Source organism: Lactuca sativa, chromosome 2 (assembly GCF_002870075.4).
Source record: "Lactuca sativa cultivar Salinas chromosome 2, Lsat_Salinas_v11, whole genome shotgun sequence".
Classification (NCBI taxonomy): Eukaryota; Viridiplantae; Streptophyta; class Magnoliopsida; order Asterales; family Asteraceae; genus Lactuca; species Lactuca sativa.
The window spans coordinates 222,410,029-222,435,031 of record NC_056624.2 but is presented as its reverse complement, the minus strand read 5'-3'; the positions used below and the strand labels follow the sequence as shown (position 1 = coordinate 222,435,031).

Below are 25,003 nucleotides of genomic sequence, written 5' to 3'. Positions count from 1 at the left end.
TTGATCTAACGGTGGAAATCATATGATTGAAATACAATCAATGGTCATGATTGCATCATTTGTGAATTACGGTTTCTCTTTTAATAATATTTAGAGATTTTTGGCATTTGATAATTGATAGGAATGGTATCACTCCTAGCAGTAGCATCTTAATTTTCTTTTCTTTTTTCAAATTTAATTTAATTATAATTTTTTAAAACAAAAACTTTTCTAATATTTCACAATTTACCCTAATTGTTTCCTCTCTCTCTCTCTCTCTCTCTCTATATATATATATATATATATATATATATATATATATATATATATATATATATATATATATATATATATATATATGAAAAGTGATAGTTAAAATGGCTAAATTTCAAAAATGGTCAATTTAGAGATGAACCACTTCCTTGCAAATTATAATTCAATATATATACTCGAGGGTGTTCGGGATTCCAAAAGTCTAAACTGTAAAATTGGTTTCTGTGGTTTGTAAAAAAATATGGATGAAGTCCAAAAAACTTTTCAACTTGCCGTTTGTCTAAAAATTGAAACTCTTTGTGGTTTTTGTCCTTTTAATTTGTTTTTTCCATTTTTATTTATTCTAATAATTTTGAAAAAAAAAACAAAAGGAAAATATTATCCACCCCATACACCTATAACACCCACATCTCTTATTAATTTAATTCACATACATACAAGAATAAAGTTCATCAATGAAGTTCTAGGAAAATCTGATGCAGATTTAACACGCATACGAGCTCTCTCTCTCTCTCTCTCTCTCTCACACACACAACAAATGCACACATACAAACTCTAATAAATCATAATTACCCTTCACCTAGTTCTCATCCCTCTTTCCTTTCTCCGTTTTTTTGTTATTTTTTATTAAAAAAATAGATACATGACTTTCATAAATAATGCTAAGTTTAGAGGTTTTCGGAAAAAAAAAGCTCTCTAAAAAGTTACGAACAAATTAAGAATAAGTGATATATATTAGAAAATGATCTTGAAAATCGATTAAACTTATATAGATTTATATGGGCCATGGTTATTCTTTTTTTTTTTTTTTTTTTTTTTTTTTTTTTTTTTTTTTTCTGGTTTCTACCATCTACCATGGTGAAATTGTGTAATTGAAGTTTACACCCTTGATGCTATTCTTTCGAAACAATGCTCTGTTGAGCCGAAACGGGTCGAAGATAAATGATATTACTTTCATCTTATATTTATTGTTCCTTTTTAACTTTTTACGTTTTTATATTTCAATTTTGACCTTAAAATACTTGATGCAAAATATATAAATGATTGTATTTTAAATGATTTTTCATTTGTATAAGTTTTATAAAGTAATATATAACTCAAATAAAAATATTTAAGGTCGAATTTAAAGAATAAAGACTTCAAAAGTCAAAAGTGAACAATAAATATGAGACGGAAGGAGTATCATTAGAACATTATTTTTATCATAAAATAATAATTTTCAATTATATTTTATTTAAAACTTTTTACATATTATATCGATGGGCAATGTAAGTCACTTGTGGTAATGATTATCTTTTTTTTTTTAATGACAAAGTTATAGGAGTGTTCGACAAAACTAGTTGGTAGCGGAGTTGATGGTATTTCGTTAAACGCTACGTAAAGTAGCTTTTGAATTTAAAACGTTTTGATTAAACTAATCGCTAGAACCTTATAGTGTCAGACGAAACTTTTTGTTCAAAACAGAGAATTTTATCAAATACTAGAAGCTAGAAGCTTCCAAACACTTTTAAACACCCCGTATCGATCATGCCCATAGTAAGCAAATAGGAAAATATCATAAAATTGTGATCAATAATATTTTATAATAAAACTACAAAGACAATAATTAAAAAACAATTAAAATATTATTGATGGCCATGAATACAATTCATTGGATATATATAAAGTTAGGTAAAAGATAAATTACCAATGTGTTACTAGCATAATTGGTAGAGATGGAAATCTTTTATATTGAGGGTCCCGAAGGTATATAAAAATTAACTAACTTGATGAGTCTGCACACCTCAACAATCTCCAACTTAAAGACTGATCAACAAATAAACTACCTCCCAAGGCATGTACCTCTCTTAAACCCAAAACTATGAAACGGCTTCTCATTAGTCTCATTAGTCTCATACCTTCTTAACAATTATCTAGAAAAGAGTTGAAGCTAGCAGAGTACAGCTTCAACTTCTCACCCTCCATAGCTTTCTTCAACTTTATAGAATCATTCGTTGTCAAAGTCTCTAGATAACTCTAGCTCAAAGATCTCAATCAATAGCAAATAGTTTGGTGATGGATACTATTTAGTTGGAGGTCTTCTCTCTTTAGTGAATCTTCAAACAATTTGGGATTCCAAATCTATTTTATCTCTAGCCTTGAACTCTAAATTCCTTCTATATATCCTTTGTACTCCCATAGTCTCGCTTTCTTCTTGAAGCTATCAGTGCTTCTTGCTCTCTCTCCTATCTATGAAGTACTAATACGATGTGCAATGTCATTTTCTGTAACTTCTTAAAAAAACTTGTTCTTTCTTATGTTTCTTATCATTTTTTTTAATGTAAACATGTGTAACTGAGTTAGGGAGCACATAAAAGTAATTTTGGTGTCAAAGTGTGTCATTTGTGTTAGCATGTATGGTTCGAGCTCAAAATTGTTCCAAGGGATTTGTAACAGTTTGAAAGTAATTTGTACAATCTAAAAATCATGTTTGTGAAGAATTTTATGGACCAATTAAAGAACCAACGGAATTAAATATGCCACGAGTACAGTTTACAAGCACATGGTGGAGATGTGCTTTGCTTAACTTGTCCTCTTACATATAACATACCCACGGCTCATACTACTTAATATTCATGAAGTAACATCGTAAATAGTACGGATGCATGTTTAGGGGTCTACCTTTCCTTTTGCATTCAATTCATTGAGGTTATAGGTCCCATAATTATTCCTTGTAAGCACATTGTACAACTAATAATTCAGATATTTGTGTACTCTCCGTTTAAGGTCATGATAAGAATATTGATACTGACAATGAATACGAAATCATGAAACAAATTTGGGGTTTTAATTTACAAGACCTGGAAAAAACCTATTTTAAATGCTTCCCAAATACTTCATATTTCCATGATACATGATGCAGTTAATCAATATGAAGAGATCATCTTTCTACATACAGAAAGACTCAAACTTGAATCATTTATGAATCTTGTACTATCTTGTCCACCGATTTAAGAGTTAGAGACGCAACAACCCATAACTGGAATATTAAATAGCAACGAAAATTTGACATGAGGTTGATGAATATGTATGTAGTTTTTTGTTATGTCTTGTGCAGTCTATATTAATGTACTTTGTTTCAAAACAGTATATGACGAGTGACGACAAAGTCAACAAGATATATTTGCATAATTCATGCCTCAATTTTTTTCTAAAAGGTTTGATATTTCTTTATTTTGGTATATTGATCGACAAAAAATTACAACTGCTACATGATTGAAGACTTAAAGTATATGGATGTACATGTCATATTTATGATCTCATTAAATTCAATTTCTCAACTGTATTTATTATACGAATATAATTCATAAATACGAGTATCTATAATCATGCTAGGCAGGCAATGGACCCAAAAACACATTAATGACAATTCAGCCTCATATTTTTATATGTCTTTTGTTTCTATAGGTACACTACTGGAAAATTAGCTATAGAGTACACCCCCATCTAATACGGTTGTAAATAAAAACCGTATTATAAAGGGATAAATAAATATAATACGCACAATTTCAGCATCTAATACGGTTAAGGAGATGTACTAGAAACAAAATGAAATAACTAAATAAAATACGCCCCCATTTTGATTAAGTACGGCTAATACCTAAATTGAATACGCTTCTCCTCCCAACCGAACACCTTAACACCACCCTTTCTCCATCTCTACACCACTAATCGGTCCTTCATCTCCATCTCCCCTGTCGCAACACCATCATCACCGGCCAGCCAGCCTCGCCTCGCACCCCCAATAATTCAACCAACCTGAAAATCCCACCACCGGACCATCATCATCATACAAATTAACCACACCTGCGGTTCAAATTTAAAGGGTAAGAGCTAGATATATTTTTGGTAAAACTAGATATATTTGCCTGATTCAGGTCACAAAAATTGATTCAGGTCACAAAAATTGTAACAAAGTTGATATAAAAAGTAATGAGTTGTGTTGTGGAAGGTTGTGTGATAACTCATAACACAGGTACCACCCTGGAGCACAAAAATGAAAAAGAATAACTTGAAGTAAATAAATCATGCACACACAAACAACACAAGTCATTAGAAATTTTAAATTCATACAAAAAAAACATTAAAATCCCACAACATACGCCATTATTACCACCACCAGGGACAAACACCGATGGTGGTGCACCACCAGCAGGAGGAGGAGGAGGAGGAGGAGGATGAGGATTTGTGCCAAAAAGTGACATTTGTGGGTTGTTAATAGATGCAGGAACTGATAACTCAGAAAGCATGTCAAGCAAGTTAGCACCACTTGAAGGAGCTTGAGAAAAAGGCATCAGCTTTGTTACCACTAGAGTTGGAGTTGAATCAAAGTTTGCCCAATTGTCATTTAACGAAACAGGAACAGAGGGGGGAATTTGCTGTGTTTGTGGGACCGAAGCAACTGAAGGATCATCAGTGTCAAAATCAATCAAAGAACTTTGTCTGTAGTTGTAAAGAAGTTGAACCACCGTTGGTTTTGGGAGGAGGTTCGATTTAAAAATAAAAAGTATAATTTTTTGAAATAAAGGAATTGTTTTAGTGATATAATTTTTGTTTTTCATGAATATGAAAAACAAACCACCAAAAAATAAGTTACTGGCTTTGGGGAATTAAGTTTCAGAACAATATGATTTAGTAAAAAAAAAAATTTAAGTACAATGCTCACGTACAAAACTTAATAAAAAAGTTGAATAAAATTATATTTTAATAAACTATAATTATAATTTTATTGTGGATAAGCTCCCGAATTAAAAGTTCTTTTTATCATTTTCATTGCGACATGACCTCCACTATTTGTAATTGGCATTTTTAATGCAACTTTATTTTACATGGAATTGCTTTCCGAAACATATTAAAGCTATTCAATTTTGGTATAAATGTAACACTCGAATAAATATCGTAATTAAACAATTTATATATAATATATTGTTTGGACTTTAGAGGTCTCGAGAGACCACATACTCAAGTATTGTCAAACTTCCCAAAAAGTTATGTGTCATTTTCTTTAACAAGTATAGTGAGTGAAAAACAATACATATATGGATCGAGGCTTGATTCCTCTACCCCTTACTTTCTAGCTTTCGATATACAGATTCTATAGAAAATCTAACTCCAGATTCACGAGGTTTGACTAAAGGGCCTTTTGAAAGATTCAAATTTACCCTCAAGAATTTGTTCAATATTTTCCTTAAGTACTACACGCTCTTGACAGTCCTTGAGTACTACACGCTCTTGGAGTTGTACGTTACTGAAAACAATTGACCCATTGATAGAACAAATAGTTAATATTTACCACTTTAATATTAATAATTTCTTAACATTTCATTCAAATTATTTTATTCTATTGTACCTTCACATTTGATAATTTTGTAGCTATAATAGCAATGCACTTACATTTCAATATCAATATAAGCATTATACTATTATTTGTAAATAAAAGAAAATACATTGTTATTATTTTGTGGGATGACTCTAATCCTTTCTTTTTGTGGTATTTTTTTTACACAAACGTATCATGAAACTTGGATGTATTGACTACCACAGGCTAGCAGTGAATATTTACATAACCTCAAGAAGTTTCTTAAAGTTGCTGAGGATCATCGGGTGAATAGAGGAGAATGTTACATTTGGTGTCCTTGTAAAATGTGCCGAAATTGTAAAAAGGTCTATGATTTGGATATAATAGAAGAACATCTGATATGTGAAGGATTTATGAGTGGATATACGTGTTGGTCACAGCATGGCGAGTTATTGATTGATCATAACACAATTGATGTCGAATCTAGTTATGATGATACAGATGATTCAGAAGATGACATCCATGATAACCTAGATGACATGTTACATGATATTGAAGATAATGTGCCTGATAGAGATTATGAAAAATTTCAACAATTGTTTGAAGACGTTGAAAAACTGTTGTATGACGGCTGCATGAAATTTACCAAGCTTTCTGTTGTTCTAAAATTGTTTAACCTAAAATCAAATAATGGTTGGAGTGATAAAAGTTTCACAAACTGCTAGGGGTTATACATGAAATGCTCCCTGAAAGTAATGAGTTACCTGTCTCAGGATTCCTGATCAACAATCATTTTACTTTTGCCCTCCATGAAATGACAACTTTAGGCTCTCTTTTATTTAGGTGTCGTTTTGTGTTGATTTAATGGACTTAATAGGAAAAAACATGTCATAGGAAGATCTTTATTGCTTAGGAGATTTCTGGTTTTCTCCCATGTAGTGTCAAAGTATTTGGCATAAAGAGCCCTCAATAACTTGCTTGTCCTGTACGCGGATAGAGGGAGTTTCAACTCGGCCTTCTACTAAGAGTGTTGCACAAATTCCATTTCTTATCTTATTCTTATGGGAAAGAGTGAACACTATGACTAGTGAGGCCCCCTCCTTATTTGCGATCGCACCTATTCTTTTATTGAACTAAAATATGAAATTGGTGTTATGAATAATACCTACAATTACAAATGCATTTGGATTAAAAAATTGACCTTTTTTTTTTAAATTTTAAAATCTTGTTTTTGATTTGTAAAAATGTTGTCTCGTTAATTCTTGGGCGCATGAAATCCCATCTGTAATCCATATCAAAAAAACAAAACTATTAAAAAATGTATTATAACTCCACATTATTTGGGATAATCCCAAGTTTGGCGCCGTTCATCAATCTACATTAAAAAGTAATATATATGTTTTTGATTCTAGACTAAACTGCAAAAATGGTCCCTGTGGTATGCAAATTTTTGGGGTTTTAGTCCAAACCACGACTTTTTTGGATTGGTGGTCCTTTTGAGCTACTTTCTTTGCGTTTTTGGTCCCTCAGTAAACTGAAAAGACTATTATGCCCTTCTGATATATATTTTTATTCTTTTTCTATTTAATTTAAATGAAAAATAAAATAATTACCTAATTTGGGGCCCACCTCTCTCTCTCTCTCTCTCTCTCTCTCTCTCTCTCTCGATGGATTACAACCAAAAACACATACGACTTTGTTCTTCATCTTCTTCCCCCTTTCACCATATTCTCTCCTTCCAAAAAAACCTAATTTCTCCCATAAAAAATGCTCAATTCCTACATGTAGAAAACGCAATCAAGATTCATAAACACATAAGCCACCATCATTCGCCACCAACAGTCTCCATCCCCCTTATCGATCATCGTTTTCAACAGATTGGGAAGGGAAAGAAAAAGAACACAAATACGAAGCACCTCCGGTGGTGGCTGGGAAATTGCGAGGAGAGGAACACTGATGGCAACTTCATCTTGTTTCTAATCGCTTTTCTGGGTTCGATTTACTTCGGGATTGTTACAAAAAACGATTTAGATGGTGACAGAATGAAACGATGGTATTTGAGACCCAACGATTCAGCGATCTTTTTGGACCTGAAACGCGCTCCAGCTGCAGCGATTTTCCATTTTCTCACAGCTTTATTGTTATACACATATTTAATCCCGATTTCTCTATACGTTTCAATAGAAATCGTGAAAGTTCTACAGACGATTTTCATCAACAGCGACATTCATATGTACTACGAAGAAGCTGATAAACCCACACAGGCGCAAACTTCAAATATCACCGAAGAACTCGGCCAAATCGACACGATTTTATCAGACAAAACCGGGACTTTAACCTGCAATTCAATGGAGTTCATCAAGTGTTCAATAGCAGGAACAGCATACGGACGTGGTGTTACAAAAGTTGAAAGAGCTATGGCGAAAAAGACAGGATCACCATTGGTTGTTAATGGAAGAGTTCTTGATGGCGATAATGATGATGAAGACGATGATTCTGGGTTATCTGTAAAAAGGTATAATTTTGAAGATGAAAGGATCGTCAATGGTTATTGGCTTCTTGAACCACGTTTTGATGTTATTCAGAAGTTCTTTAGATTACTTGCGATTTGTCACACAACGATTCCTGATGTTGATGAAGAAACAGGGAGAGTTACTTATGAAGCTGAATCCCCTGATGAAGCTGCTTTTGTTATAGCTGCAAGATCAAGAGAGAGAGAGAGAGAGAGAGGGCCCCTTATTTTTATTCTTTATATATAAATATTTATAGAAAAAAAAAGTGGAAAATAAATATAATAAGGGCAATTTAGTCTTTTCAATTTATTGAAGGACCAAAATCACAAGCAAACTACCTCAAAAGGACCACCAATCCAAAAAAGTCATGGTTTGGACTAAAATCCCAAAAAATTGCATACCACAGGGACCATTTTTGCAATTTTGTCTTGATTCTATCACAAAATATATATCTTATATATAATTACTTTTTTTATACTATCAGTCAAGTCAAGGCACGTCTTTGCACATTAATTAGATTAAAAATCAAAATTGACCAAAAGTCAAAATTGCAATTCGCGTTCACTTTTACTTATCACGAAACGAACGCCTCCGCCTCCGCCTTCGGTCGACGACGCCTCCGCCTCCGGCCGACGACGCCTCTGCCTCTCGTCTCCAGTCGATGACACAGACGAATCCGGCCTACAGCCGCTTCCGCCTCCTCCTTCTTTCACGTTGTTTACAGGTACAATCGACCTTTGGGTGTAGTTGATTAATGTTGTGTTTATGACAATGTCTTCTTTGTACGGCATATTACTTCATATTGCTTGTTGATAACCCTAGAAAGCATCATCGACTCGTACAATGCTGATTAATGTTGTGTTTTGTAGATTTTGGTAGTACTAGTGCAATGCTGCTAGTTGGCTAGGAGTCGATAATGGTTATTAATCGACAATTTCAACTGGTCTATGATATCATAATCATATTAATTTCTAGTAACCTACTTCTGGTTATGATTATTTGATTATTTCTTTTTCTGGAATAGATCCTAGAGGCAAACCACATATACATTATACAGTTTAGGATCAATTTCTGAAAACAACACCTGCAGATGGCAATAACCATACTACAATTCTTGAATTCTTGATTTCATAAAAATTGCTCTATTATACTTCACACAATACAGACACATACATTACTGATGTTTTTTGAAGATTTAGCTTTGAAATTATATCCACTAACCCGTTTTTCATTGGTGTGGTGTCCTATTTTAGAATATGAAGAAATCCAAATTCCAATATAATAAAACAGAAAGTAAATTTACTATTTACCTGCGTTCTTTTAATGACACTAAATCCTTGAACAACTGAAGTTCAGTTGAGTGTAATTCCATGAGAAGAGCTTGTTTTTTAGTGGCATTTCCCAATTGATAAGCATGTTCAACAACTAGATAAAAAGATTCAAAATTAAATTTTAATATCAAGAGGCATCAAAATTCCAATATTGCCCTTTTAATATATTTCACTTAAACCTCAATAATATTGTAATTTGTTACTCATTTTTCTATGCTCATTATTACCTGCCATCAAAATTACAATATTGCCCCTTGTCATGGTATTTTAAAACTTCTCTCTCCTTTGCATTTGTTACTTTCCTCTGGTAAATCATATTAACATTCTATGCTATAAACTGACTAATAAATTGAAATCAGAAAAACAGGAACAAATATATCTATATTGTTTTTGTTATCTTGTATTTATTCTTATGGAATTTTCGTTGTTTGATTACACTTTTTTGGTATGAGTTTTTTATTCTTATGGATTTTTAATTGTTCGTTGTTTAATTCTTTCATGGTTTCTTGAATTTCCAAAGCCTTTTCAAGGTTGTATATGAGGAAAGATATCTTTAACATATCTTTACCCTCATCGTTTTCTATGATCATTTTTATGCTCATTTTCTTATCAACGGGTTTGAGGTAGAAAGAAAAACTAGAAAAAGAAGTGTTGGTAAACCCAAAACGAAACATCTTGAAGCAAGGTATACATATTAACAAACATTATTTGAGTTAGTATATGAATCAAGAGTACATAAAGCATCGGATTTGTTTTGAAAAGAGCATTAATTTACCTCGGTTTTTTTTTTTTTTTTTTTTTTTTTGCAGATTTCCTGTTATGGAGGCTTTGCATAAATGTTTTTGTAAGGTACACAAACATCCCTTGTATTTCATGTTGAATTTGCTCATATTTTTTATGTTTAGGAGAAGTTTTCACCCTTTGCATTGCTATGCTATAGATGAAGTTGTTAATGGCAGGAAGGTCCTATAATTTAAGTTTTCTTCATTAAAAGTTATTTGAGATTTTGAATCCTAAGTTTTTTTTTTTTTGTTTTTGTAGGCATACAATGAATCAGCCACACAGGGGAAAGAGAGGTTAGAGGTGTGACATTAACAAATTTAAGAATGTTTTTATGTTTAATGAACTAAGTTCATTGTAATTTTTTTTCTGTTTCTGAAAATGAAAACATGATCAATGATGTCCCACTTCTTATGGTTGGAATGGAATCATATAGTAGGTTTGTATTTTGTAAAGATTGATCCTGCACATGGTAATCATATAGTAGCTTTGCAGAAATTGAAGAGTTTGTTCAGTTGGAATGGTGATCCATGTGTTCCACAACATCCATGGACTGGAATTGGTTGTGTAATAAGACTGGATGGAATGCCAAAGCCAAAGCCAACATCAAATACGGTTGTATAGTGGTGTATTAGATGTGCATATATGGCGTATTAGATGATTGTATGCGATGGTTGTAAAAATAGATAGGATACATATAGTACGGTTAAATAGCCGTACTCTATTATGAATGTAATCTAATACACCCCTCTACTAATACGCCCTCTATGTCCGTATTATATTCATAATTTCAACCGTACGCTATTAACCTTTTTCTAGTAGTGGTATATCTTTCCCTTTGTAATGTTTGTACTATGTAATTTTGTCTAGCATCTCATTAGTCTTCTTTTAATGCATCCACTGCATGTTCAAAATTAAAATCATTAAATATATTGCTAGAATAATTTCAAGATAAATTAAAATATTTTCTATATTATGGTATACGATATCTTAGTTAAAACGCATCAAACAAAAGTAAATGGATTGGAGTCTCATAAGAAGCACTACTGTTTACAATTATCACTTCATAGTCTGTTGAAAAACCATCATATATAAGAGATAAATTGTGGAACATCAACTGTTATAAAAACTATATCAATGCTATAAGGGTTGTCTACTTATAATTCATATTTAGAATATATAAGCGGTAAATGATTCATGCTAACAATAAATTTGAATTTGTTATTCTACTCTTATACTAGATGTGACATTTATACAAACCGGTTGATAAGTAGGCCACGTCCTCTTACAATATCATATGTATTCAATTGTAATTAATGACCCATAACAAAAACGTGTACGTCTTTTATAAATTTTCATGGTGGATTAGAAAATCAAGAATATATTAAACTGGTCCCTGAACTTGTAAAGAATTGAAGGTGTATACTTTTTTTTTTAATTTATTTTTTACATTTACGGTGTCTACAGGAGTGTATATAAGCTTTTCACTTTTATGTTTTATTTTGTTATATGAATTTCAGTTTCTGCAGTTACAACAAATATATATATATATATATATATATATATATATATATATATATATATATATATATATATATATATATATATATATAGAGAGAGAGAGAGAGAGAGAGAGTTAGGTTCAAATGTTTTCACTATCTATTGTGTGCATGTATGATTGATTCTGGACCAATCATTTTAGTTATTTTAAGAAAATAATTAATGCTTATTAAATGCTGAAGATGTAATTAATACCTATTATATCTTCAACATGTAATATGCATTAATTACTTTCTTAAAATAACTAAAATGATTGGTCCAGAATCAGTCATACATACACACAATAGATAATGAAAACAAAATAACCTAACCATATATATATATATATATATATATATATATATATATATATATATATATATATATATATATATATATATATATATATATATATATATACACAAAATGATCGCACATATTTAAATCCATGCATGTGGTATGCGCATGCTCTTTTTAATCCATGTGGTATGTACATGCTATTTTTAAAGAGACTTTCAGAGATTCGATTGCTATAAAATAATAAAGTGTAACGAATGAAGATATAAAAGGATCAAACTTACATTATATTTTACTATTAACACCCATTAATATTTAATGCTGGGTTGGTGAAGCGATTTATAAGCTCCTTATCGTATGAATTTCGCCATTTGTCAAGCATTTAAAGCCCATGCGTCGACACATGATATTTGTATTCTACTGTTTTATTACTTTAATTAATTAATTAATTAACTAATATCGTGATTATATTCTAAAATTTTATTTTTGATATTTTTATGGCAACAAACCACTTCTAAGTTCTATTTTAAATAATATCCCAATGCAAGATTTTAGGAGATTCTTTTAATTACTAATCAAATTCAAATTCAAATTCAAATTCAAGGATTAGTTAGTATCTGGTGATGGTGAAGTAATGGATTGCACAATTTGTAACAAAACTTGTACATAAAATCAAACTAGGGTCAAAGACAAACTCTTGTAATATGTGCATGAAAACTTGTACATGAGCTACCATATATACCACTACGATATTTCTATTTTCTATTCATGAATAAGATGATACCCACAAAGCAAAGCTAACTCGGCTTTAAATCCACTCTATCTCTTGAAGCATTCAATTATTCAAATAATTGGAGTACAATGCATACAACGAAAGGTACAACACCCAAAGCACTGCAAATCAAATTGCAGTCGGAAGCTACCCATAGCAACAATGGAGTTGGTGAATCATCGTTTAGGGTATTGTACTATGGGACTGCATCAGCAGGATCTGTGCCGTTCATGTGGGAGTCGCAGCCAGGAACTCCAAAACACGCACTCACTGAATCATCTCTCCCTCCTCTCACACCTCCCCCTTCGTACAACCAATTCACCCAAAAGTACAACTCATCAATGCAGATGATTAACCACTCTCCAAAGACTTCCAGTTTTCTTCGAGCCATTTTTCTTTCTTCTTCCCGGAAAAGGAACATGAAGGTGGCGCCTCCTTCTTCATTTTCTACTTGCTCGGTTTCCTCTTCGTCCTGCTCCTCGTCACAGTCAACGCCGATGAGGAAGACGGATGGGTGGCGGAGGACGTCGGTGGTGAAGTTTGGATTGGAGGAGGATATTGCGAGTGGTGCTGGTTCAGATTCACCAACGTCGACGCTGTGCTTCGGCGGTGGGTTGAAGAAAGGTTATAAGATTAAGAAAGTTAAGAAAGCAATGCTGTCTTTTGTACGTCATGGTAAGGCATCATGAAGAGAATTCAATGTTCCATTTTTTTTGCTTTTTTTTTTTATTCTGATAAATTGTTCATGTTTTTAGATCCAAAAAATAAATAGCTAATCATTTTGAACAAAGTTTGATGTACAATCGTCCCTCCGTGAAATAAATTTAAATAATATTACAGAATTACAAAAGTCAATCTAGGATCAAATTTTAATGATATGTTTGTAACACTTGAAAGTTGTAATTTTTGTTGTGTAAAAATATCCACCAAATATATATATATATATATATATATATATATATATATATATATATATATATATATATATATATATATAGGGTTAGGTTCATTTGAGACCACTTATATTTTGTGAAACCGTGAGACGCATTTGTTTATTTTTTTTTTATTTTTTTTTATTTTTTTTTAGTTAATTCATGTTCCGAAAATAATATTTAAAAAAAGAATTTTTTGATTTTTCCATTTATTTTGCATTTTAAAATTATTTTTAGAATATGTACAGTGTAATATTCTATTTAGAATATTTCACGTATTTTTCAAAAAAAATAGAATTTTTATTTTATTTTATTTTATTTTTTTTAGTTAATTCAAGTTCCGAAAATAATATTTAAAAAAAGAATTTTTAGATTTTTCCATTTATTTTGCATTTTAAAATTATTTTTTAAAATATATCAGTTCAAGTTCCGAAAATAACATTTAAAAAAAGAATTTTTGGATTTTTCCATTTATTTTGCATTTTAAAATTATTTTTAGATTTGGTCTCACGGTCTCATAAAATTAGAATGGTCTCAAATGAACCTGAACCTATATATATATATATATATATATATATATATATATATATATATATATATATATATATATATATATATATATATATATATATATATATATATATATATATATATATATATATATATATATGAAATTTTGAAATATTTAAAATTATATAATATAAAAAGCTTTTAAAAATGAATTGTTTTATACAATAGAGAAAATTTAACTACCTTAAACAATTATTGTTAAGGACAAAGGGAATTTGTTGTGCTTCTCTAGAAAATAAATAGAGCTTCTTACTTTCGTTCGATTTGCCTCTCTGTATGTATATAAAATTCTAAAGCTCTTAGTTTGAGGACACGAAATCCATTAGAATTATAATTTGCAATTAATGCTTTTTGACTCATTTTCAAACTAAGATTTCGTAGCGTGCATGGAGGGTAATTCATTTTCTATATTTTTTCATATATATTTTTTGCAATCTTAGGTTATGGTTTTAGGAATCGTTTTAGCTGACAAGTTTTACATAATAATTTAAGAAAAACAGTTCAAATGAATAATCATATAGTATTTCAATTCTTTTGTTGGTTTTAATTAACATTTATTCATGATGAACACGCATCTATTTATTTCTCGATTTCTAATTTTGGAAATTTTGGTGACCCATCGTTTCACTGGGTTGTGAAGTAGATGAGCGTTGGTTAGATTTTTAAGCTTAGGTATACCTTGACTAATCAACTTCGAGTAGGTTTCGTGTAAACCATTTTGCAATTATGGCATGGTTAGCGTTCACCATAGCGTTACAATAGAGTGTTTGAGGTTATTAGCCTAATAATTAATAATTAATACCAAGTCAAAAACCGAAGTATGAGGTTGTTTCATAATAATTATATCATCCGTTATACTCACCACTAACCACTATAGTGATATATGTCACAACATCACCACAAACAACCACTAAACATATATGATACCTATTATTAAACAGACAAAACTGCAAAAATGGTCCCTGTGGTTTCTTATTTTATGTGGTTATGGTCCAAACATTTGAAAAGTTGCAGATATGGTCCTTTTCAACAAGTTTTGTTGTGGTTTTGGTCCCTCGTTCGTTAGTTGGTTGTTAACTTCCTTAAAATGACAATTTTACCCCCAGGGATCATTTTTGCAGTTTTGTCTTTTACCATATTATAAGTACCATTTTTGCATACATTCCTTTTTATTTTATTGAAGTATTATATATTAATAGATATTATTTTTAATATATAATATTATATATTAATAAATATTCTTTTATTAGATTATTAATTTATTTTAGTTGATTTCGTTTATTTATTTTTTGTTGGAATAATTATTTTTTTATTGAATTATTATATATGAATACATATAGTTTTTAATAAGTAATATTGATATCATAAATAAATATTATATTATTGGATTGTTAATTTTTGTAATTCCTTTTTTTTAATTAATTTTTATTGGATTATTACTTTTAATTTATTATTTTATTCATATACTAAATATTGTTTTATTTGGATTATTAATTTGTTTTAGTTAATTCTATTTTTAATTTTTTTTGTCGAAGTAATTCTTTTTTATTGAATTATTATAAATCAGTACATATAGTTTTTAGTATAAAATATTTATATCATAATAAATATTAGATTATTGGATTGTTATTTTCTTGCAGTTAATTTTGTAATTTCTTTTTTTTAAACTATTTTTGTTGGATTATTACTTTTAATTTATTATTTTCTTCATATACTTAATATTACTTTATTGAATTATTAATTTATTTTTAATTTATAATAATACTTCTTGTTAATTTTATTGGTTGCACCACAAAATCGTCGTCTCTCATCATCGAAATCGTTAGGATCACTGCCAAACACCTTCATTTCATGTAGCTTATAATGAGAAACTATAGGAAAAATATTACCACCATCACTCGGTCACCACCACCACTTATAATTGTTATAGGGGTTTGTTGTGCGTTATGTAGGATATGAAGGATTCTAGTGGATTATGAAGAGGTTGTCGTAGGTGGCTACCTGCAACGCTAGGTGGAATAGGGTAGGGTATCCTGCCAATTTTTTACGATGATAAGTGATACTTTTATGTATTTTGGCAACTTTGTAGTGCTAATAAAATTAAAAACAATTAATAGTATACATTAAAAATAAAATAAAAACCCAGTACGATAATATTTATTATCTTAAAAAATAATAAATTTAATAGTAATAATTCAATAAATAAATAATTCAAAAAAACAAAAAAGAAATTATCAAAATTAATAATCCAATAATGTATTAATTATTATAGTATAAATATTATATATTAAAAATAGTATTTATTGATATATAATAATCTAATAAAAAATAATTGCTCCAACAAAAAAGAAATTATAAAAAGAATAAACTAAAAGAAATTAAAAATCCAAAAAAATAATGTTTTGTAATATATAATAATCCCATAATATAATATTTATTATGATATAAATATTATATATTAAAAACTATATGTACTGATTTATAATAATTCAATAAAAAGAATTATTTCGACAAAAAAAATTTAAAAGTAGAATTAACTAAAATAAATTAATAATAAAAAAACAATATTTAGTATATGAATAAAATAATAAATTAAAAGTAATAATCCAATGAAAAATAATCTAAAAAAAAGGAATTACAAAAATTAACTAAAATAAATTAATAATCCAATAATATAATATTTATTATGATATAAATATTATTTATTAAAAGCTATATGTATTGATATATAATAATTCAATAAAAAGAATTACTCCAACAAAAAAAATTAAACGAAATCAATTAAAATAAATTAATAATCCAATAAAAGAATATTTATTAACATATAATATTATATATTAAAAATATCTATTAATATATAATACTTCAATAAAATAAAAAAGGATGTATGCAAAAATGGTCCTTATAGTATGGTAAAAGACAAAACTGCGAAAATGGTCCCTGGGGGTAAAATTGTCATTTTAAAAAAGTTAACAGCCAACTAACGGATGAGGGACCAAAACCACAACAAAACTTGTTGAAAAGGACCATATCTGCAACTTTTCAAACGTTTGGACTGTAACCACATAAAATGAGAAACCACAGGGACCATTTTTGCAGTTTACGCCACTCTATCTCATTTTTTATTTAAATTTAAATAAAAAATACATAAAAATCATAAAATTTTTTGTAAATACTAATTTTTCATTAAATTTAAATACCAAATTATATTAAATAAAAACTACATTAATTAAAATAAAAAAATAAAAATAACATTAAAAATAAAAAAAGCCTAAAAATACCAAGCATAACTAAAATAAACTACCCATTATTTCTACATCGGGCTCGAACAGTCTCTTTCATCGCGAGAAAAAACTCCAAATCTTCGTCGTTGAGGTTGTCCGCTTTCATTTTTCAAGATTTTAATATCGGTTTTTGTTTGAAGCGTTGCCTGTTGGAGCAGATTCGAGGGGCCCAACAGGAGGCTATCAAGGAGGAGCATCGGAAGAGTGAGCGTGTTGTGGGTCAGGTTTCTTCCTTTGATTATGATAGCCGAGGACTTTTGACACTACACCGTAGGGTGTGGGTACCGTATCACGGAGGCATGCGCCAGATTTTGATGGAGAAGGCGCACAAGTCCCGATTCTCTATTCATCCCGGGGCGACGAAGATGTATAGGGATCTTCGTCTAGATTATTGGTGGCCCTGCATGAAGCGGGATGTGGCATGGTACGTTGAGCGCTGCTTGACCTGCAGGAAGGTCAAGGCCGAACATCAGAGGCCGCATGGCAAGATGCAGCCGTTAGATATTCCACTGTGGAAATGGGAGGATATCACGATGGACTTTATCACGAAACTTCCCAGGACCGCGCGTGGAGTGGATTCGATTTGGGTCATTGTGGATCGATTGACCAAGAGAGCTCACTTTATCCCGATTCAGGAGAGCATATCGGCCGAGAAATTGGCCGACATCTATATCAGGGAGATCGTGGCGCGGCATGGGGTGCCAGTTTCAGTTATCTCAGATAGGGATGTGCGTTTTACTTCCAGGTTTTGGAAGAAATTTCATGACGAGTTGGGCACTCGTTTGCATTTTAGCACCGCCTTCCACCCGCAGACGGAAGGTCAGAGCGAGCGGACCATCCAGACTCTGGAGGATATGCTGCGGGCGTGCGTGCTAGACTTCGGTGGTAGCTGGGATACCTATCTTCCCCTGGCTGAGTTCTCATACAACAACAGCTACCACGCGAGTATTGATCGTCCTCCATTTGAGATGTTGTACAGACGAAGGTGCAGGACCCCGATATGCTGGGGTGAAGTTGGCCAGAGAGTCATGGGGAGCACCGAAGTGGTGCTCAAGACGACCGAGAGGATTCAGCAGGTCCGGAGCAGGCTTCAGACTGCTCAGAGTCGGCAGAAAAGTTACGCCGACAAGCGTCGATCCGACTTGGAGTTTCAAGTCGGGGATATGGTTCTCCTGAAGGTGTCGCCTTGGAAAGGCGTCATCCGATTCAGGAAGCGGGGCAAGTTGGGCCCGAGATTCATCGGACCATTCAGGGTTGTAGCCCGGGTAGGCAAGGTGGAGTATAGGTTGGATCTGCCAGCCGAGCTCAGCCAGATCCACAGCACTTTCCATGTTTCTCAGCTGCGAAAGTGCTTAGCGGACGATTCAGCGGTTGTGCCGTTAGAGGACATTCAGGTTGATGACAGCCTGAATTACATTGAGCGCCCAGTCGCAATCCTCGACAGGAAGTCGAAGGATTTGAGGAACAAGAGGGTGGAATTAGTGAAGGTGCAATGGCCGCACCGCAAGGGTTCGGAATGGACTTGGGAGCCGGTGGACGAGATGATGGAGCATTATCCCGAGCTGTTTCAGGATCAAGCAGCAGACTTCGAGGACGAAGTCTAAAATAAGTGGGGGAGATTTGTAGCACCTGGTTCCTGGTACGTAAATCTTATTTGAGTATTTCTCTTCTTTTAGCCTTGGACTCGGCGAGTCACAGGTCCGACTCGCCGAGTAGATGCGGGACCCGGGACACGTTTAAGTTGTCGACTCAGCGAGTCCATATCCTGGACTCGGCGAGTCACATCTGTTGGATGAAACCCTAAGTTTCAGGGGTTTGCACCCTATTTAAGCAACACATCCGCCCCAGGCCAGCCCCCCATCCCCCCCTCAAGAGCTCCCAACCCTCGTTTAAGCTTGTTCTTTGAAGAGTTGAAGCATTTGTTGTGTGCTCTTGAAGGTTTTGAAGAAGAAGGGAAGTAGATCCAGAAGAAGGGAAGCCATCCAGGCATTATTGTGTTCTTCCAGCAGTTCCATTGAGGTATACCCCTTTTTCCCCTATTTCTATGCTTAGGGCTTTATTTAAGACATTCTTGAGCCACTCCCCAAGCTTGTATGTGCATAATATTTCGTAATAAGTTGATTGGCCTCTAGATCTAGGCAAGATTGAGCTCCAAGAGCTCAGATCTGTTAGCTTTATGGACCCATGTTGCTTGTTCACCCTAGATCTACCCTTTTGAGGCATTTTGAACCCTAAGATCCATATTGGTGAATATCTACACGTAAAGTTGGAAACTTTACGTGTGATTCGTGTCCTAGAAGTCCAGATCTGTGAATGACATGGACTGGAATCGAGCAAATCCATGTATTCAGTGGGTGCATGGCAACGACTCGGTGAGTCGCTCATGTGACTCGGTGAGTCTGTTCGTGAGTCTCCGAGTTTGTCCCCTTTTCGTAGTGTCGAGTGAGCAGTGAGTCACGGGGTATGACTCAGTGAGTCGGAAGCTGAACTCATCTATGGAGGTACTCGGCGAGTCAATGCCCTGACTCGGCGAGTTCAAGGCAATCTCCTTAGATCAAGAACAGACTCGGCGAGTCGCAGCATAAGTGTTCTTCGGATGAAGATGGACTCGGTGAGTTGTTCATACAACTCGGCGAGTCTTAGCATAAGTGTTCATCGGATGAAGATGAACTCAACGAGTTGTTCATACAACTCGGCGAGTAGGATGAAGGACTTGAATATCAGTTTAGAAGGTAAACTCGTCGAGTCATCGCCTAACTCGACGAGTAGGAACGGGATTCAGGGCAATCGTTTGATTAAGGACTCGGCGAGTTGGAAAGCCGACTCGGCGAGTCGGGTCAACTGAAAGTTGACTCTAACTTTGACTTAGGGCATGATCAGAGGTAAAATGGTCATTTTACCCAAAGGACAGTTAGCAGTGTTTGATTGAGTATGTTGTGGGGATTGTAGCCGGAGGATTTCCGGAGCAGCAGCAGCAGCAGTAGACAGTTAGTTCCCGATCAGATCAGCAGCTACTTCGAGGTGAGTTACCTTCCAGTAGCGGTGGGTCTACGACCACAATGCCGACCCACCAGTAGGAGTTGTTTGTTAGATGATTGTCTTTGTGACATCATCTAGGTTTGCTACTACCTGTTATGTTATATGCTGGCATGATATGTATATGTGATAGTTGTAGAGTTCGGTTGTTAGGGCCGAAGGGTAGGTCAGACACCCCAGATATGTCTGACAATACGTGATGATATGTTTGCATGTTGGCTTGTTGCGTTATATGCGATAAAGGTAGTAAGAGGGGACTAGTCCCCGAGGATCGGTTGTTAGGACCGATGGGTAGTCAGCACCCCAGAATGGCTTGACATGGGTAGTCAACACCCCAGAATGGCTTGACATGGGTAGTCAGCACCCCAGAATGGCTTGACACATGTAGTCAGCACCCCAGAATGGCTTGACCGGGTAGTCAGGCACCCCAGAATGGCCTGGCAGTATATATGTTATATGTTTGTATGGTATGTGGTACGATGGGGGAACTCACTAAGCTTTGTGCTTACGGTTTTCAGTTTTGGTTTCAGGTACCTCCTTAGCTAGGGGAAAGGAGCCGGCGCGGTAGCAGCATGTCACACACACACTCTCTGGTTTCCGCATTTACGAGCTTCACTGGGATATGTACTCTGATATTTTGATTGGTTGTATGATTTGGCTTTTAGACATGGTTCACGTTGTGTTATGGTTTGATCAAACAATGTTTTTAGTTATTAATATTTTCTAAAGTAATGTTCTAAAACAAAATTTTTTGGTTGTGAGAATTGGGTCGTTACATTTTGATAACCAATTTCTCAAATTGTCCTTGGGGAAATGATCTTTGTGAATGATTTGGAAAACGATTTTGATACCGGTTTTGATAACCAACACTATTTTGTTAAAAAACTTTTCAATTTTGACCAAAACTTCTTTGTCCATGACTTTGACCAAAACTCCTTTGTTCATGATTTTGCACAAAACTACTTTGTTCATAATTTTGAGCAAAACTCCTTTGTCCATTTCCTTGTAAACCATTTTGTCGAAAGTTATTTTGGACAAAGTTTCGACCCCTTTGAAAATCATTTTGTTTTTAAAATTGTTTATTTTGAAAATTCTTTGCATTTTGTGAAAACAACTTTAATGTTTCAGGAGATTTTATTTAAAAACCTTTTGTTTGTGAAAAGCTTTTTCATTTTTCCAATAGGCTTTTTTTGTGCTTTTGATTTCGAAATCCCTTTATCCGAAGCCAAATTTTTTACCCCTCTTTTGAAAGTTTGTGTTTTCACCTTTTGATGTTTTGGATTATTAGGTAAAGAATCAACACATTTTCCTTTGTTTTAATTATCAACAACACATTTTTCTGTTTTCACAGCCCAAACACGTTTTGTTTTATTTTGTAGTTGTTGAAATTTTTTTGAGTTTTTATTCAAATCATTTTGGAGTGTATTTTGATTCAAATAAAATCTCTCTTTCGTCACACTCACATTGTCTTCATTTGCCAACTAGTTTAATTTAGGAGCTATGTTATCACCATTTCCTTTGGTAACAAATACTTGATTTGGAAACACAACATCTTCTGAATCCTTAAACCTAGGATAAACTGCTGCATTTGATTCAATATAATGTTTTCCTTTGTCATTCAACACTTTTCTGTACTCCTTTGAATCTTCGAAGACTTGATCTACCACAACTCTTGGAATTGGTTTCTTATTCGAAACTTCATCATCATCACTCACATAATCCTTTACCACAACATAATCATGAGAATCACTGGTTTTGGATGTCGAAAATTGATCATTGTTTAATTTCGACATTGAATCATTACATTCTTTGCCTTTAGTCATTGAATTAACATTAATGGCAGACAATCATGAGCAATAGACACATTCATCTTCCTCCATTTCACTGATATTGTTAGAATTATCTTCCATATCAGGAAAATTTTGTTGAGAACCAAGTGTCGACATCTCAGTCATGCTCAAAATCTTGAATTGTACATGTTCATTTTTGGTTAAGGACTCATTCACAATTTTCACAAGATCATCAACATTCAAACATTCATTAATTTCTACAATACAATATGCATAAGAATCATTTGGAATTTTATCATAATCTATTATCTTGCTTTCACACTCATATATGGTTTTGTCTATCTGTTCTCTTTTAAAAGCAAGAAAAGGAAGTAGCTTCTGATGTTGTTCACTACAAATCTCATCAGAATGATAAAGTTTAGTTAATTTCGCATATAACCTTATAGCAGTATTAGAATAGATGTTTCATTGTTTTACAGGCATAATATGTTCATTTGAATAGAGTCTCTATCTATTAAAAGATTATCAATCCTTAAATCTATAGATTCTACCAAACCCTTCTTTTCTTCTAGTTTATTCTTAGCTTCATAATAGAGGGTTTTGGAATTTTCTGATTCACTACTCATGGAGATTAACATGTCATTAAGATAAGAACATGTATTATCAAACTCAGATAAAACATCATTAAAAGAAGATGAAGGAATTTTAAATGAGATTAGAAGATCACGTACCTATTGCAGTCATTGGTGATTTGGTTTCGTCCTTCGTCACAAAGCATTTGCCTTTAATCCTTTCTTATTGACCATCCTCACTCCCGTCATCAATCTTCTTCAGTTTCGTATACAATGCACCGTGTGTGGGATGGCACACTTCCTCATCATCTGATCCTGAAGACTATATTTGATATGTGCCCTCTTCTTCATCATCTCCTCTAGAAATTAGGGAAACACCCTTTGTTCGAGATCGAATCTCCTCATGCTTCTCAACATAATAAGCCTAGTCATTAACTCTCCATTCTTCTCTTCTTTCTTTCTTAGAAAACAATCTTTTGCTAAGTGATTGTAACCATTGCAGTAGTTACAATTATATCATGAATCACCCTTCAACTTGAATTCCTTCTTCTTCTCATTCGAACTCCCCACCTCTTTCTTTTCTACCTTACTGCTTCCTTCACCTTTTTCCCAGTTGAAGATACATCCTTGACCTCGGAATTATTCTTGAACTTCCCATTAAATGGATTTTTTATGAATTTCTTGACCTTATTGTTTGAGTAATATGCAACTACTTCATCATCGGAGTTAAATAAGAATCCTTCTTCGCTATCCTTAGCTTCTTCTTTGAATTCAGATTCCTTTGCAGCAACTTTCGACACCAATGCCAAAGGTCCTCCCAAACTCAATTTACTTTCTTTAGAAATATCATTAATCTCACATTCATGTGCTTTCAAGACATTGTATAGGTTTGGAAGAGAGTAACCATCAAATCTTTCTTGTATCTTGATCATCAAACTGGTATTACTCCATTCCTTTCTTAAACCCATGATAAATGTGAGATTGAACTCTAGTGATGAACGTGTCACTCCATAGCGAGAACACTTGAAGATCAATTTATTCAATCAATCATAATATGATTCGATTGATTATGTTTCCTTCTGCTTGAATTCTCCCAACTCTAGCAAGCATTGTTTGACCGAACTCTTCTTTGTATTCTCATTTCCTTGATATTTCTCCTTCATTGTATCCCAAATTTGCTTTGAAGTTTCACATACTCGAACATAATTGTAAACTACTGGTGGAAGAGCACCACGTAATGCACACATACATTTCTTATCATTTTCCTGCATCTTGCCTCTTCTTGTGATCATGTCCTCAAAAGTTGCAGACGTACCAACAACGACTAACATACCTTGACTAAATGGTACTCTTCTTATGGATCTCATCAGATCTTCATCAATACCATTAAGATAATCCTCCATCCTGTCAGCCCATTGCTCATAATACTCCAGAATCAACATTGGAATCTTTCTTGATGATCCGAGCAAGCAAGAGAAATTAGTCATCATGTTCATACTGAAATTCGCCATTGTTATACGGATTTTGAAGAAAGAGAATTTTTTATTCAAATAGAAGTCTATGAAAGAAATCAATAAGAGAGTGATCAGAAATCAATCGATATAACACAAAGTGCAAAATCAATTAAGTATAATTAATTGACACCAGTATCCTGATTCAATTTGCGGAAGATTTTGAATCGAAAATAGCGATTAAAAAATGAAAAATTACGAGAAAACTTCAATCAGTTGAGTGGATCATTCTCTGATACCAATTGATGAGAGTTAGAGATTGATTAAGAACACAACTGATTCAATAAAAACTATAAAGGTCACGATATATAAATAAGATATGTTTGGTTTAATTACGTCTAAAGAGTACAAGAGAATATCAGAGTACAAATGCAAATGACGCTAAGTTCGATAGATACTCTACTCTATTTACTTACCCTATTTATAGGGTACAACAAACTCACAAAAAAATTACAAGGACTAGACATTTAAGTGTCAAAACTGAAT

The 25,003-nt window shown here is 32.9% G+C and overlaps 2 protein-coding genes and 1 long non-coding RNA gene across 5 annotated transcripts; 2 read left to right on the top strand and 1 right to left on the bottom strand.

The window, feature by feature from the left end:
• Positions 1-3,640: 3,640 nt before the first annotated feature.
• Positions 3,641-4,606, bottom strand: LOC111884018 (uncharacterized). Of its 2 annotated transcripts, none has more exons than XM_023880347.3 (2): positions 4,395-4,606; positions 3,641-4,098 (listed from the first exon to the last, which is right to left on the bottom strand). In XM_023880347.3, exons 1-2 carry the CDS (start codon positions 4,584-4,586, stop codon positions 4,042-4,044), a joined length of 249 nt encoding a protein of 82 aa, XP_023736115.1. In that variant the 5' UTR covers positions 4,587-4,606; the 3' UTR covers positions 3,641-4,041. The 2 variants fall into 2 exon arrangements, with proteins under 2 accessions (XP_023736115.1, XP_042755826.1); XM_042899892.2 differs by having other exon boundaries at positions 4,406-4,606.
• Positions 4,607-8,593: 3,987 nt separating this feature from the next.
• Positions 8,594-10,695, top strand: LOC111883990 (uncharacterized). 2 transcript variants are annotated; one of them, XR_008230055.1, is made up of 3 exons: positions 8,594-8,827; positions 10,244-10,283; positions 10,476-10,695. It is a non-coding gene; the product is annotated as an uncharacterized LOC111883990 (long non-coding RNA). The 2 variants fall into 2 exon arrangements; XR_008230056.1 differs by lacking the exon at positions 8,594-8,827 and adding an exon at positions 8,876-10,119.
• A 2,106-nt stretch (positions 10,696-12,801) lies between these two features.
• LOC111884013 (uncharacterized) lies at positions 12,802-21,329 on the top strand. Its single transcript, XM_023880343.3, has 2 exons — positions 12,802-13,497; positions 21,175-21,329. The coding sequence occupies exons 1-2, from the start codon at positions 12,912-12,914 to the stop codon at positions 21,210-21,212; spliced, it is 624 nt and encodes a 207-aa protein (XP_023736111.2). The 5' UTR covers positions 12,802-12,911; the 3' UTR covers positions 21,213-21,329.
• Positions 21,330-25,003: the final 3,674 nt, after the last annotated feature.